The sequence below is a fragment of the Phyllobates terribilis genome, unplaced genomic scaffold, assembly GCF_046119375.1.
Source record: "Phyllobates terribilis strain yellow unplaced genomic scaffold, ASM4611937v1 Scaffold_4__5_contigs__length_816908805, whole genome shotgun sequence".
Classification (NCBI taxonomy): Eukaryota; Metazoa; Chordata; class Amphibia; order Anura; family Dendrobatidae; genus Phyllobates; species Phyllobates terribilis.
This window is the reverse complement of record NW_027362764.1, coordinates 521,592,639-521,609,651: the sequence shown is the minus strand read 5'-3', so window position 1 is coordinate 521,609,651 and position 17,013 is coordinate 521,592,639. Positions and strand designations below refer to the sequence as shown.

General features: G+C 40.8%; 1 protein-coding gene across 6 annotated transcripts in view; it reads left to right on the top strand.

Moving 5' to 3' along the window:
* Positions 1-17,013, top strand: part of NFATC1 (nuclear factor of activated T cells 1) — a 234,998-nt gene that overhangs the window by 147,902 nt on the left and 70,083 nt on the right. For 4 of the 6 annotated variants that reach the window (XM_073678906.1, XM_073678908.1, XM_073678902.1 and 1 more), the window contains one exon: positions 5,116-5,805. In XM_073678906.1, the coding sequence (XP_073535007.1) occupies positions 5,116-5,805 (690 nt within the window). The remainder of the gene's footprint in view (positions 1-5,115; positions 5,806-17,013) is intronic. The other 2 variants (XM_073678904.1, XM_073678907.1) reach the window with 2 other exon arrangements.

The following is a 17,013-nucleotide window of genomic DNA, read 5'->3' as shown; positions in this document are numbered from 1 at the left end:
AAGAGGGGGAGAGGCAGGAGAGCTGTAAGTGCATTGCCTACCCAGCTGCACTTCTGGTTATTTAGCATACAATTCATCAAGGGATTTCTAAAAAATGGAAAATCGCTTTTCTACAACAAAGTTATGCATTTACTCTACATTACAGTGACTTTGCTTAGATGACAGATTGGGGTAGAAAAACCTGCTGACAGAAGAGGAAAGAAGTAGTTTATTTAAGCAGTTTATTTCAGAGGAATATGAAACCATTCAACCATGAATTTATTTACAAAGACAAAGCAGCAGCAATGGCCCGACATAGTTAAGATGCCACAACTCTATCAAGAGGCAACATCGCGGCACTTAGGGAAGGAAAAGTGGACCAATGAATGTAGATCTTGGGAAGACCAAGGAAATTAATAAAGGACACTTGGGACAGAGAGGAGCCCTAGCTTTGATAGGCAATGTAACAAGGCGTGGGGCGGTAGCTGTGGGTGAGGTACTCACGTTACATGAAAGTGGGGGTCCTGGCTGGGTGTGTGGACTTGTGCTATGGAGGCTCTATGCTCTTGCAAGTCGCATTTTACCAATGACTTGGGTTGGTCATGACCAGATGTTGAGCAGTTCAATGAGGGAGATCACCAGTCAAAAATAAACTTTTTACTGAACTTGTTGGGGATTATGTACATTAGATAGAGGGTCCACTGTTTCACTTTCCTTCACCACAACCCAGCTAAGTATTACAGTCCAGCTAGCAAGAGTCTTATTCTCAACCCGCAGAACCGCATCATCTTCTTTCCCCTCAAGGGAACTATGTTGCCATTATGGCTGGTACTTAACTTTCTGTCACTGACGTCTTGGAACTCTTGCCTGGGGCGCTCTCTTAGTCTCAAAAACTCGGTCCCGTCTTGGCCCATTACCTCTCAGTGTTATAAACTCCTGGCCATACTCCTAAGTGTCCTCTCCCAGGACCGGTCTTCGTTGGATCACTCTATCCTCCTGTTGGTTTCCCCTTTTAGCTTTACTGTAGTTCACGCTAACCACCGTCTCGCTCTCTTCTCACTTCAGGACACCCATGTCATGCGGCACTGCTTACTGTCCAGACCTTAGGTCTACTTCAGAAGCACATTCTGCCCTATGTGACCTCCTGACAGGAAACTGTCTTTGTCCCTTCACCTTAGCCTCTCTCACTCTGGGCTAGTCCCAATCATTGACTCTAACTCCTCTTACTGTCGGGCAGAACACAATCCAAACACTATTAACGCATGTCACAGTTCACATTACACAATACATCAATGCACTTGTTTTCCAAGGGGGAACATAGACAGCATGTTCATCTCCTTACAGCAACACCATAGCTATCTGTTATGCCCTTACCTCTGACAATGGAATAAAAATTTGAACCAATCTATTTAGTCCAAATATCTAACCACTATTCTTTTGGAAAAGTGGCCATATTACTAAACTTCCCATTTCATTACACGGGTAGCATGGACACTACCGAGCTGAGTCCATCATGAATAGACAGAATCAGGGTTCATTTGGTCATTGAACGCTGGCTGATTCCAATAACCTGCAACCATATACCATGTCTGTATTCTAATTTGTGCATAAGGTAGAAAGAAAGGTCTACATTTAGGTTAAAGTGATTGACTAACAACACAGACATGTTAATGTGTGACATAAGGGGGTCACAGCAGAAATGTCTTTCTTTAACGGGGAAAGTTGAGTACGGACTCAGTCAACGCTGCCTCACAACTCTGACATTTCACATTAGTCTGACCTTCCTGAAACATATATTTCAGGCTTGTAATTACAGAGCTGTGGAAACACTGAGGGCATAAATGTAACTACTCCTGACATCCACACTAAGAGCCGGTCCCTGCACTCATCTTTTTTTTTTACACTTCTGGACTGGTTTATGCATTTCCATGGTTGTGTTCTTTTATGATTTACTATTTTAACTTATGAGATATCAACTTTATAGCAGATAAATGCTATGGTGATTGTTTTAGATTAATGTCAGGAAGTTGAGGATGTGTGGTGAACAGCATCTGATCTTCAGTGGTAGGAGTTGAGTGATTCAATTGTGGGGCCAAAGCACAGTCGAAAATGCTTCTTTTGATAGGTTCAGGACCATTTAGTTTCTGGGGGGATTTTCTTTCTAGCCTAACCAGTGATATTGGGGCATATGGTGCAAAAATGATAGTGGGCTAAGGAGTGAACTATCCCAGAAGAATACAGCAGTAATATCAGGAGCCTATAGAAATTATAATGAATGTGGCAGGCATATTTCATTTTGCGTCTTATGCCAGGGCAATCAAAGGCAAACAGGCTGTGAAATAAGTGAGAGTTGCTGTACTGAGTCCAAGGCGGCTTGTAGATTCCACTCCGGTCTTGGGACTTCTTAACTTTCTTGGATAACTTGCCAAAGACAAGGAAAAAAATGTGTTCTACAATTAAATATTCCTTGCATTTTATTGCAAAACTTACTGCCAGCTTCTCATTATTGTTGTTTTAATGCACACAAATAAGGCGTACAGCTTAGCATGTTTAATACAGTTACAGGGTGTGATTTATTTTGTTTCTGACTAATTTTTTTAATGGTAGGGAGTGAAATGAAAGGAATTACGTTCTGTGTGAGACTTCATTGTTTGCGCTTTATATAGATTTCATGGGTTTGCAAAACCTTTCATTTTCTTTTCTTCTTCTTCTTAAAGGGAATCAGTCAGCTGGCTTATGTCTATTAAACCAAAATAGTCCTGGGTAGGGAACTTAAAAGGTTTGCCCGGCCTTAGGGTACACGTCTGCAGTCACTCTATGTCACTTTATGTGACTGCAGACTTGTGAATCCTCACAACACATGTACTGCATGCTATAAAGATTCTCCGGTGCTGAACGGGAGGTTATGTGACCATAGGTGTACAATTTGCATACTTCTAGCCAAATTGCAGCTATATGTGTCCGGCCTCGCTCAATACACTAGCCCGCGCAAGTCTAGTCGGCACGGGACCGCATATATGCCGACTCGTGAATTGTAAGGATTCACGAGTCTGCAGTCACACAGAGTGACTGCAGACTTGTTCCCTAAGGCCAGACAACCCTCTTTATGCTCATGTGCAAGCTTACCTTTGTGACTGCAAATAGATATGAGGTTGCAAGGGTGGTCCCAAGCTAACCAAGTGCTCCAGGTCCTCCCTTAGTAAATTCCTTCCCCTTAGTCTGGATTGATAGCTTCACTGTTGGGATTGGCGGGATTGGCCAAAAGCTTTTTCTCTCTCAACTCCCCCATACACATGAACTTTAAGTTCAATGGTTAAAGCAGATAAAGCTGCTGCCAAAGAGATCTGGCAGTGGATAATCTCCCATAGAACAACAAAGTTAGGCATATAGCTATCACATGTGTTTGGCCAGCTTTAGTTCCCATATGGCAGTGTTAGTGGTTTTATAGCTATAAACTATCTGACAGACTTCCTTTAATTAGTGTCTCTTATATAATTGAGGTCAACTACAGTGAAGCCTATACAATTGATATTCTCAACTTTCTCAGCCTCACATAGATTTAGTTAATCTATGTGACTAGTGTATAACTCAACTGTGTCTTTAAAGTGAACCTGTCACCATGTCACACGTGGGCAGTATTCGCTCTTATTTTATTTCTGCTGCTCCCATGAGTATTTTTATTTTATTTTGTTTCATTTAAATCCTTAATACAGTGAGATTTGGATCTTTTTAGCTAGCTCTTATTTTTAAGGTCTTTACTAAGGGAGCAGTACTCACAGGATAATAATGCAGAACAGCCTACAGACACGCCCTGAGAGAATACCATGAGTCACGCCCCCTTGGTAAATTAGTACTGTAAAAAAAGGCCCATATCTGTAAAACCTTATGGTGGATTCAAATATTAAAAAGAAATCAAAGAATCAGAATATTCATGAGAGCAGCAGGCATAAAACCAGAGCAAAAAAATGCCACTTTTGACTTAGTGACACTTCCTATTCAAGGGAATATCCATTTTTGATTTTTTATTATTATATTATCTTAAAAATAACTGCTTTAACTTAGCTGCAAAGCAGCCATCCTCAACCCAATCAAACGGACAGCCAAGTTATATATGTCATTAATAAAACCCTACGCACCAGCTTTGTGTTTTAACTAAGGAAGAACAATCCTATCCAAATTAGAAAACATAACTTTGACACAATATAGGACTTGAAGTCCCACCAGTCTTAGGATTGTCGATCTGTAGTGTTGGTTCATAGCGTCAATAGTACATGCAAACTTCTCCATCCAGCTCTTCTCTGGACCACACACCATTGACATTGCTCCACGTACTGGGCATGTGCTCAGGTTGGAGATGGGAGCAATCAGTCGCTGATCACTTCTGTGCCTCCTGTCCATAGTATCAGCAGAAATGTAACGCATCAGGGATGATATACTTACTGGGGATTGGTTAGATCCAGGACGTGGGATTAGTAATATATAGTATACAGGACACTAGCACTCTCATAAAAAGACTGTAATCAGCATCATAATCCAGTAATTTATGACATTGTGTACCAAACATAATATTATAGCCTTCAGTAGTCTGAAAACAGTTAATCTAAACATGGTTCACATTGCTGGACCCTTACATAATCATCTTAGATCCTGGTGACATCATAAACCACAACTTCATTTACTTGTATATATTTTATCCTTGATTCATTTGAATCTGTTTAGTCTGACGGCAGTTTTACCAAACACGCAGACATTTATCAAGTGATCCATCAGTAGCAGCAGAAACGGCAATAATGCATCCAAGTAAAATTTTTTGCTTTGATTAATACAAATCCATGGAGCCCTTGGGTCCAAAGCTTCTTCAGCAACATGGCTATTTGCAAATAGATTTTTATAGCACATTAGTGCTGGAGGAGATTCCAAAGAAAATAGCTCTTTTGAATATTAGAACCAGCTGTGACTTTCTTATGCTGATGACTCATAGTTTTTTTTTATTGGGTGGGAGAACGAGGCAAAAGACACACAGAGTCTTATTCAAGACGTTGTTTGTTTTGCAAGGGGTATCCTAGCCACAAGCCAACTTGATCTTACCAAAATGCAACTCATGTTTATTTAATTTTTTCTCTCCTCTCCTAACAGTTCCAATTATAAAAACAGAGCCCAGTGATGACTATGAGTCAGCTCAAACCTGTGGCCCAATGAACCAAGGATTAACTCAACTCTCCAAGCCATACTACAGCCAACAGATTTTGATGCCCTCTGATCCTGGTTCATGCCTTGTGTCTGGCTTCGCGTCCTGTCAGCAGAGAAACACTGTGATGTCGTCGTCTCCAAACCCAAGCTCCAAACTCCATGACCTTTCAACTTCTGCATACAACAAATGCATCTCGAATCCTGGTCACTCTCAGCTAGGACTTCAGCATCCCACTGGAGGGGTCCCCACCATACAGGAAGTGCCACGGTCTATAGTTGTGCACCCAAGTTCACCCGAACAGTCATCCCACATCATGCTGCAGCCGCAGGTGAGTCTCCATCAGAGCAGTAGCTGTCCCCTTGGTTTTCAACAAACAGTCTATCCCAACAGTCCCTCTTCTCCAGTTCCATCTATTACCCAAGAGCCGTCCTATTTGCAGCCCTGCAGTCCAACTCACTCATCAGTAATGAGCCAACAGCAGCACCTACAGCAGAAGGTTCAGAGAAATGAATCTCCAACCACTCAACCTCTGTCATTGCCAGAGTTGCATGAGGACAGTAATCATAATTTGGCCCCTATTCCTGTAACCATCAAGTGTGAGCCTGAGGAATTGGATCAGATGTACTTGGATGATGGTAAGTGTTCTGCAGCTGTTGAGCCATTCATTCCACTATATTGCTGTATCCGTAAGTTCTTTATTAACCAGATGCTTTCAGGAGCGCTCATAAATTAACGGCACTAAGAAATGGTGCAGAAATCTGTCCATTTAGAATTAATAAAAATAAGAAAAGGGAATTGAAAATGTTCCTAATGTAGCATTTTTCATACTGTGTATTTTAAGCATTAAATGCCATTTGTAACCACAGAGGTAGCTTAACCACCAATTGCTACACAAAAGTAATTGCAACCATATGCTCTTAGCTCATGCAGGTGATTTGATAGAGTCGAAGTACAATAAAATGTCTAGCTATGAATAGCACAGCTCAAACGCAAACATTCCAGTAGCAGAAAATGTCACATTAATCTAGGAGGAGTGTAGTCACCACCATATTATAGCTGGTTAAGACTTCATTAATTGCTTTTATCAAACTAGTGCAAGTGAAATATGTAATTAAGAAAGGTTGTATTATCAAAAAATAAGAACAGGATCAAGCACCAAGCCCTCGTTCAGACGTCTGTGACTCACATACATGTTCTATCCGTGGGCTGTTCACATGTCTGTTTTTTTTATGGATCGAGAATCTGGAAAAAAAAAAAGGGATTAGTGGATCAAAATTGCACTTTCAAGTCTATGGGTCTGCAAAAAAGTTGGATAGAGCATGGATACCATACAAGCTACATCCTGGTGCTGTCTGGTTTTCACTCCTTAATGGATAGGAGAAATGTGCACATTTATTTTTTTTGCATGAAAAAAACCCCAGTGCAACAGTGATGATAAAATTGGACATATGGATGAAAATTGGGTCCCATACTCTTATGAAAAACAGCGCGTTCTTTCTCTTATCCAAAAAAAAGGACATCTGAATGAGGCCTAACATGGGCAGGGTGGAGCTTAATGTGAAATTGCACTAACTCTGTTCTGTATCTTTACTGGAAAAAATAGGACTTCTTGTAAACCATGTTAATATTCTAATAACGTTGAGTTGATGACAATGGATGACAGCAATAAACAGCATTCAGTAGAGTTTCCATATTGGTTGTCACCTGGGATCTCACGTAGTGTGGCCATGAACAATAAAGGGACCCTGACAGTGGCTACCTGCCGCCCAAACCACAGGCAGCATGTATCAGGCACTGGCTGTATGATCTCAGCCAGGTATGTTTGACTCTGAAACGCCAATGCAACATACTTTATAAGCCGGCCAAGGACCACACTGCACAGGTGACTAGTCGAAAAGGCTGGTCCCCAGGAGCTTCTCTCCATTCATTCCCATTGAGTGCCGGGTCTCTGCCTGCAGAAGCTGCCAAGGATCGGCCTTTTCGACTAGTCTCCTGTGCGGCCCGGTCCCCGAACGATTTTAAAAGTATTTTTTTCTTTGAAACATCGCAGCATTTCAAAATTAAACATAGCTGACGGAGATCACACAGTCAGTGTCTGATACATGCTGCCTGTGGTGTGGGCAGGATGCATCTGCTGCCAGCAAAAAGCTTCTGAAACTTCTATTAAAGTGACTTTTAGGCACCTGGGAGGCTTGCGGACCACTACATGGGACATTGTCATAATGGTCTCCAAACCTCCATTGATACTTCATATCAAAGCTCATACACACAGCCGTGATACATATCCCTGTTGTATGTTTTCGTCATACCTCACCCTCAGAAATCTATTGGCCGATATAATACTCTGCTGTACCTCTGATTTCCTACAGAGGTACATACGGTTCTTTTCTGATTTATTAAAAAAATGTGGCACAAAGTTTTATTCTTTAGAAGTATTGGTTGAACAAGAATAGAGAACTAGATGGTGGAACCAAACCTTTCAGATCATTCATTTTCACTATGTTGTATGTTTGCCTGGCAGAGATGTGGTCCACCTGCTACGTACCCCAATTTTCCCACGTTTTTAAAATGCACTATGAGAGGGAATAACAGTATCTTCTTAGAAATGAATTTAGACATGTATTGACAGTGGTTGCATTTTAAAGGGAATCTGTTACCACCTAATCTGAGAGCAGCATAATATGGAGACACAGACCCTGATTCCAGTGATGTGTCACTTACTGAGCCACTTTCTGTAGTTTTGATAAAATCACTGTTTTATCAGCAAGAGATTACCATTCGAGGACTTGTAAACCTGCTGCCATGTAGTCACCCATATTCATAAGCTCTGTATTACCTTGCCACACAGCTGATTGGCAGCTTTCTGCTTATGCACAGTGTACACAAAAAGCTGTCAATCAGTAATGGTTATGCAGAGCTCAGCATTTAGAGAACTGCTAAATCTGCAGCAGTTAAAACAGTTTTTATCAAAACTGCAGCAATGAGCCCACGAAGTGATACATTGCTGGAATCAGGGTCTCTGACCCTACATCATGCTGCTATCAGATGTGCTAGAAAAAACCTGGTGACAGATTCCCCTTAAAGCATGTTTTCCAATGTTCACATCAATCCATTTAAAAGTGCGTGAAAGCTGGTAATGTGATAAAATAACAAAATAATTACTACACATTTGATAAATCCCCAGTCAATCCAGTGCTGCCTCTCGACTGGCATCTCCATCCTTTTTTAACTGGTCTGCAGTGACAACATGGTAATCTTGCTCATGTGACTGTTGTATTCAATTCTCTGTTCCCAATGGTTAAGCCTTCATGTAGGCCATGTAATATCTAAGGCCAGTGACTCACTTCATTGCTCATGTGCACATGGTTGATACATTATCACTGCAGAATAGTTAAAAAAAAAAGTAAAAAAAGGTGGAAGCACTGGAACAGCAGAGCTGAAACAGCAGGGGAATTGCCAGGTGAGTATAGGTTCTTTTATTAATTATTTTTAATTTTCGCACAACTCTTTAATATTCATTTATAATATGTGTATGTACTGTAGATATGTCAAATGCCCAAAACTTTCTCTTTTTCAATCTTAAGAGCCAGGTTTGCATGTTAAAACCCATAAAAAGTGTAAGATCTCTGGTGACCTCCTGTTGTCAGACTTTGCTCCTAAAAGATTTATTGGAATATTTTGAAAAGTTAATCTAAAATGTGATTATGTGACCTCACCGAGCTGTGATTTAGCACTCACCACTGCATATCCCAAGGACCCCAACCCCTCGTATTACTGTGATACATGAGCTCCTTATTTTGAATAGGATTAGAATTTACAATTGACTTGTCTGCTTTAACTAATTGTTGCCAAGGAACATCTGAATCTGATTGTCTTCTGGGAAAATAATATACATAACAAAATAGAGTTCATTGTGTCTTTCCTAAGAATTTTAGACATAGTTAACTGCAGGATTTAGCTGGATGCAGGTATAAAAACAGGGGGTTGCTTGGGGCTTGACTAACAAGGGGAGCTTTTTACTATGCAGACGAAAAGAAATTTCCTTATTACCACAGCTGCAAAGCTCAATAAAAATGTCAGACTCGTTCTAATTCTTTACTTCACTTGGTATATGATTCTGTAACAGTTACTAATGAATTTTAGTAATATAAAACAGGTCAGTGATTGGCCAGGAGCATGTATGTCATCATATAAATGTGTGAAACTATGCTTAGGCATGAGCAGACCCCTGGAAGTTCGGATTCATCTGGTTCGACTGAACTTTGGACCACAGTTTGGTTTGGGTACAAGAACTGTACCCAAACTTGAACCTGAAGCCAAACCTCATAGAACCTCATAGAAATCAATGGGGATCCGAACTTTGGAACTGGAAAGTCTATCCCTTTCTCTCTCCTCTCCGGACTCCCAAACTGTAAAACGGACTTCCAGGAGAAGTTCATGGTCGGAGTTCCGGTACGAACCCTGAACTTTGCAGTTTGGGTTCTCTTATCTCTAACTATGGTGACACAAGAAAGTACCTAAAAAGGATTCCCAACCATTGTCAGACAAAAAAATCTGTCTTGAGTCTCAGATGCGCCTTGGTCTTACTTGATTGTGTTGATGGAGCCCACTTTGTACATTTTTTTGTTTTTAATTGTTGAATAGACGTATTGTATATTTTTTAGTATGCTAAAAACCAATATATTTATTTCACAAAGTAGTATCTTTGTAGGTTCAAAAAGTCCAACATAGAAATTACACTCCACCAAGCCAATATAATATCAGAGAAGTCAAAAAGGTCTCTGTCCCTTGTACATGCTAAATCCAACATGTAGACCCTACAGAATAACTTCTCAGTTCCTGCCTTGTGACTAAAACATGTAAAAAAATATTATTTTATTACACTGTAATTCTGTGTGATAGAAGCTGCTCCTCACTGCTCCCCCTCCCTTCTGGGACAATACATCACACATCAGTGTGCAGCTTCCCACTTTGAGTAAAAGCCAGCCTGAGAAGAGGGGACGTAGCCACTCCCTCTCTACTCGGACTGGCTGTTACTCACAGAGGGGGAGCTGAACACTGGTGTGTGATGTAATGTCCCAGACGGGAGGAAGGAGCTGTGAGGAGCAGCTGCTGTCACACGGAATTACAAGTGTTATAAAGATAATTAAAGTGCACTGGGCATCTGATCTTTATAGTTCATGAGGGCAGGGACAGTACAATTTTTTTATCTCCCTGGAGTACTCCTTTAAGCCAATATACCTGTGTATGTAATGTAGGGTAACTGTGTTAATATACTCACTGATCGCTGTTTTCCCCAGTTTCCAGCGCCACTCCAGTTCTATTCGCACTCACGTAACTGCAATTCTGACTCTCCAGCTCACAGAGGGGTTTAGGTGTGAACCAGAAGTCACTTCTTCAATGTACGTTTCTGGAGTGTCAGAACAAGGCTCTATAGACTAACTGAGTAAAAGCAACATGCGGTTCACACAAATCCCAGTGTGATCCGGCGAGTCAGAATTGAACTCACGTGAGTGCGAAGAAGGCCAGAGTAGCACTGGAAATCAAGGAAGACGGCGATCATTAAGTATATTAACATTACATACACATTTTCACCCATTTTGTGTCATAAAACATTTCATGGGAAGATTCTTTAAACACGTTTTTAAAGAATGAAATTGTATAAATTTCCTTTTGTTTTTCTGTCATTCTAATTTCTTATCTTGACTAGTCATAATCTAATATACAGAACCTGTGTCATAATAAGCAAGCCTTTAGAGTCTGCATTCATTAATAGTGAAACAGTACTATATTGTTCTTCATCATTCTGAAGTTGTACCTACTGTGGAACTCGCTAGTCTAGAGCGTTCCCCGATGATCTGAATATTACAAGCAGCACTGACCTGAATGAAGTTAAACAGTGACTGCGTGTAAACAGTAGCTCATGTTTCTTATCCTTATGGGATTTTTCAATCATGAGAATGCGTTGTATGTTGAGGCTGACCAGGCTAAAACACGTGTTTACAGAGCCAGTAGATTGAGTGCATATGATCTGAGCTTTCAACAATTGTTATAAATGAATATGGAAATATAAAAGAAGACTCATCAACATTAAAGATGAAGTCACGAGTGACTAGGTGAAAGATGACATTCAGACATTAATTTCAGAAAAGGACAAAATGTCAACTCGGCCTGGTTTGTGTTCCCAGTCATAAAGAGTTGTAGAAAATTTAAAGTGAAAGCTGGAACAGTTACATTTCCTGCTAAATACGACCCTGAAAAATATGAGGTTTCATCGATTTGAACAGAGCTGTGTACCTCACCGATAATACATTTCCCTTTTGATTTCTGAAAAGTTATTTAGTCTACGTTAGGTGACCCCATGTAAGCTTACAAAACTGGAAGCTGTCACTTCAGTTAATTTCACAAAATGCCTTAAAGGGAGTCTGTCATTAAGATAAACCCCCAAACCTCATATATAGATATATAGGTCTTTGAAATATAAAGCCATAAACACTTTTATATCTTCTCTCTGTTACTGAGTACTTCGCGTTTACATTTTTAGAAGAATATTTAGGTTTGTAGGAAAAGAATCAGTATAAATTGTATCTTATTCATTGAAATCCCTGGTGATTCTAGGCATGAGTCCAATGGGCGGTCATACTAACCTATTAAGTAATTGACAACTATCTCTGCATGTACAGTCATACAAGGATGACTGTAACCACTGAAGAGGACCACCCACTGGACTCATGCATACAAACACCAGGGATTTTCCCACAAAAATGTACATAGACCTGATCCTCCTCCTCCTGCTCTAAAACACCCTGCCTGCAGATCAGATAACATTTTCAACATGACAGGTTCCCTTTAAGGCTATGTGCAGACGATGCGGATTTAATGCGTTTTTGCTGCGGATTTTCGTCCCCAAAACGCATTAAAATCGCTTGTAATAGGTTTGCCATGTACTGTAATGCAAATCTGCATGTGCTGTGCACATCATGCGGAAATTTCCGCTGCGGATTCACATTGCGGTAAAAACCGCAGTAAACCAATTCTAGTGCGATTCCGCTGCAAAATCGCCGCCATTGACTTGCATTCGACTTCATAAGATCCGCATGACTACATGTAGTCATGCGGATCTTATGCGATTTAATGCGCGGATGGTACACGGGTCTGAAGAAGAGGAGACTCTCATCCGACCCAGGTACCATCGAACCTACAAGTTAAAAAAGAATTATAAAGTTAAAAATAAAAAAAATAATCATACACACCTCTCCGGTGCCCCCGGTGTCCTCCCGGTCTCCTCCCGGCGACAATGCGCTCTCCTCGGCTCCCAGCGGTGATCTGCAAGGACCTTCGGTGACGTCAGTTAGTCAGCTGATGGTCACACGACCACTGATGTCAGAGGTCAGGTGATAGTCGCGTGACCATCATCTGACTAAATGACGTCACCGAAGGTCCTGGCAGATCACCGCTGAGAGCCAAGGAGAGCGCATCGTCGCCGGGAGGAGACCGGGAGGACACAGGGGGCTGGCGGAAGGTGAGTATGAATATTTTTTACTTTGTAATTCCTTTTTTTAAACTATTTTATTTTCACACAATATAAATCCATGCCAGTTGCATGGATTTATATAGTGTGACCAACTTGTCAAGCCCTTTTGCAAGTGATGCTCGAAATCGCTTGAAAAAGTGCTTGAAAATACGCATGCGTAAAATGCATGTAAAAAAGCTAAAAACGCTTCTCCCTGGCGGAAAAAACGCATGTCAATTCAACATTCATTTTTTCGGCCAGGGAGAGGAAAAAACGGATGTGGATTTTGGCAGTATTTTCCGCATCGTGTGCACATAGCCTAAAGGTAATCTGTCTACTTGACTTTATACCTATTTATGCATGTAGCTCTTTTAAGTCTAGCAATACCTTTACATGGCCAGTCCATTTCCCTGTTACTAAGATGTCAGTGTTTGATTGATACAAAAATGAGGCTGTAGATATGAAGCCTCTGTCACTCCAGCTCTATTCCAGCGCCACCTCCTCCTGCTTGACTGACAGCTCATTTGCCTGAAGTCACACAGTATAGAAGCTGCCAGACAAGCAGGAGGAGGTGAGGCTGGGCGGGGAATAGAGCTGGAGTGACGGAGGCTTCAGATCTACAGCCTGATTTGTATAACAATTCAAACACTGATTTCTCTGAAGTAGAGGAACAGACTGGCTATGTAAAGGTATTGCTGGACTTGTCTTTGAAAGAGCTACATTCACATATAAAAGGTTTGGGGGAGTTAAATTCCTGCTAACAGATTGTATTAAGGACATGTTTGGTAATAGAGTATTTTTTTTTTATTAAAGTAAATAGTTTCTCCTAAAAGTACATTTCTATGTCTGCTACATAGTTGACATGTGGGTCCGATTTAGGTTAACTTGCTTTTTGTTTTAGATCATCGGGTTTGTTTGTAGGAAATAATATCACTGTTAAAATTAACAATATGTTAACCTATAGATAGGTTTTGGAAAAACATGCAAGATAGCTGAGAGCTGTCACTTTCAATTTCACCACATGTTGCTACACGAGACAGCTCTTTTGTAAATGGGAAATATTGACAGCGAGGCGTTGAAATAGGCAGAAGTATCTTTTGTGCAGCAGGTATCCTTTTGTTTGTTGCCTTTAGATAGCACAATTGGCAGGTTCAGCCTGAGGTTGACACAATTATGTCTTCTGAAAGCCCATGTGCACACTCCAGTTTCCAGTAGTAGGTATGTCATTACAACATGCGTGCAGGTAGTTTCTAAAGTTTAATACTATTGTCTCTTCGGCAGTTTAGATGCCAAAACTACTCCTTTCTTCGTCATCCCAAATAACCAGGCATGGATAAAAAAAAAGAGATTTGCTCATGGAAAGTTTTACTAATCTGGCTCCATGCCCATACCTAGGGCCCACCACATTTCTAATGATGATTGAAAGAGTACATGCTGTGATAAAACGTGCTGAGTTGCTAACATTTGAGATGAAGCTTTAGATTTGATGGCTAGAAAGAAAATAATAAATAAAGGGCCAAAATAATTCTTTACTGTCAGATCTTTAATGGCTTTAAATGTTTACTTCAGCAAGGCAGTGAGCTATAAAACAATTCAGGCCGCCAGGATATCATGCTTGCCTCTCCCTGTTTAACCTGTGCCCCTTCCCCTGAACATCTCTCTGGGGGCTTTCAGAAGAGATTGGTCTGTAAAGCTTAATTGACAAGGGCAGGTGGCTCACACATTTGCAAGCCAATAACTTGCTCTAAATACTTTGCTGCAATGAACTTTACTTGTACTTAACAGCTTTTTGGTTGGAAAGCTGGATGGTTCACACTCCTATTATTTAAAAAAAAATTCCCATTGCTGCAAACAATACAAGCCTTGTACATTGTGCTTTGTAGGGATAAACCCAATAGAAAGTCAGATGATAATAATGGGTTCAGTAGAAATCATTTGAAAATGATTTGTATTGGTATGATAATATTCAGCTGAAAAAAACTGAAAGTAGGAATGTGGTTGTAAAGTGTACCTTTTATAAGACACACCTAAGTGCAATGTCAAATTATCTTACAGTTCATTGTTAACCCACATAAGCCGTATCAAGCAGGGTAACCTATGCAGTTGTCGAGGGTCCTATGTAGTTAGGAATAATTGGACTAGGGCATTTGGGCATATAAGACAAGAGAGTATCTAAAGATGCACAGACATCTTAGAATGCCCACATACATATACAGTACAGACCAAAAGTTTGGACACACCTTCTCATTTAAAGATTTTTCTGTATTTTCATGACTATGAAAATTGTACATTCACACTGAAGGCATCAAAACTATGAATTAACACATGTGGAATTATATATTTAACAAAAAAGTGTGAAACAACTGAAAATATGTCTTATATTCTAGGTTCTTCAAAGTAGCCACCTTTTGCTTTGATGACTGCTTTGCACACTCTTGGCATTCTCTTGATGAGCTTCAAGAGGTAGTCACCGGAAATGGTCTTCCAACAATCTTGAAGGAGTTCCCAGAGATGCTTAGCACTTGTTGGCCCTTTTGCCTTCACTCAGCGGTCCAGCTCACCCCAAACCATCTCGATTGGGTTCAGGTCTGGTGACTGTGGAGGCCAGGTTATCTGGCGTAGCACCCCATCATTCTCCTTCTTGGTCAAATAGCCCTTACACAGCCTGGAGGTGTGTTTGGGGTCATTGTCCTGTTGAAAAATAAATGATGGTCCAACTAAACGCAAACCGGATGGAATAGCATGCCGCTGCAAGATGCTGTGGTAGCCATGCTGGTTCAGTATGCCTTCAATTTTGAATAAATCCCCATCAGTGTCACCAGCAAAGCACCCTCACACCATCACACCTCCTCCTCCATGCTTCACGGTGGAAACCAGGCATGTAGAGTCCATCCGTTCACCTTTTCTGCGTCGCACAAACACACGGTAGTTGGAACCAAAGATCTCAAATTTGGACTCATCAGACCAAAGCACAGATTTCCACTGGTCTAATGTTCATTCCTTGTGTTCTTTAGCCCAAACAAGTCTCTTCTGCTTGTTGCCTGTCCTTAGCAGTGGTTTCCTAGCAGCTATTTTACCATGAATGCCTCCTGCACAAAGTCTCCTCTTAACAGTTGTTGTAGAGATGTGTCTGCTGCTAGAACTCTGTGTGGCATTGACCTGGTCTCTAATCTGAGCTGCTGTTAACCTGCGATTTCTGAGGCTGATGACTCGGATAAACTTATCCTCAGAAGCAGAGGTGACTCTTGGTCTTCCTTTCCTGGTGTGGTCCTCATGTGAGCCAGTTTCTTTGTAGCGCTTGATGGTTTTTGCAACTGCACTTGGGGACACTTTCAAAGTTTTCCCATTTTTTCCCACTGACTGACCTTCATTTCTTAAAGTAATGCTGACCACTCGTTTTTCTTTACTTAGCTGTTTTTTTCTTGCCATAATACAAATTCTAACAGTCTATTCAGTAGGACTATCAGCTGTGTATCCACCAGACTTCTGCACAACACAACTGATGGTCCCAACCCCATTTATAAGGCAAGAAATCCCACTTATTAAATCTGACAGGGCACACCTGTGAAGTGAAAACCATTTCCGGTGACTACCTCTTGTAGCTCATCAAGAGAATGCCAAGAGTGCGCAAAGCAGTCATCAAAGCAAAAGGTGGCTACTTTGAAGAACCTAGAATATAAGACATATTTTCAGTTGTTTCACTCTTTTTTGTTAAGTATATAATTCCACATGTGTTAATTCATAGTTTTGATGCCTTCAGTGTGAATGTACAATCTTCATAGTCATGAAAATACAGAAAAATCTTTAAATGAGAAGGTGTGTCCAAACTTTTGGTCTGTACTGTACGCCAACTGACATAATGGAGAAGAAGGAGAAATTAAGTTCTCCATCATCTCCGCATCTGTGATCCGATTCCCGCATGCAATAGAATCAGATCACAGTAAAATGACACTCTGGTCACACTCGCAGCAGAGTTTGAGCCGAGGGTCATTTGCATATAGTATCTGATTCACTCGCATTAGAGAATAATCGGATGCTATACACTAGTGTATGTGCTAAAAGGCTCGAATGCCGCACACAGCACGCAGAGAGTATGGCAGTGGTTTAATTCAAGATTTGGTTTCTCCACGCAGGGAGTGTAAATTTAAGTAACACAACAATAAAACAGTAAAATCGGACAATAACCGATTGTGGTTTAACTATAACACGGAAAGGATGAACAATATGGCGCAGTCCCAAAAGTTCAGGCTGAATAAGAGAAGGTAGATTACTGGAGGCTTGCACTTATCTGTCCTTTAGCGATAACTACATCCGTCTTCAGACACTCAGT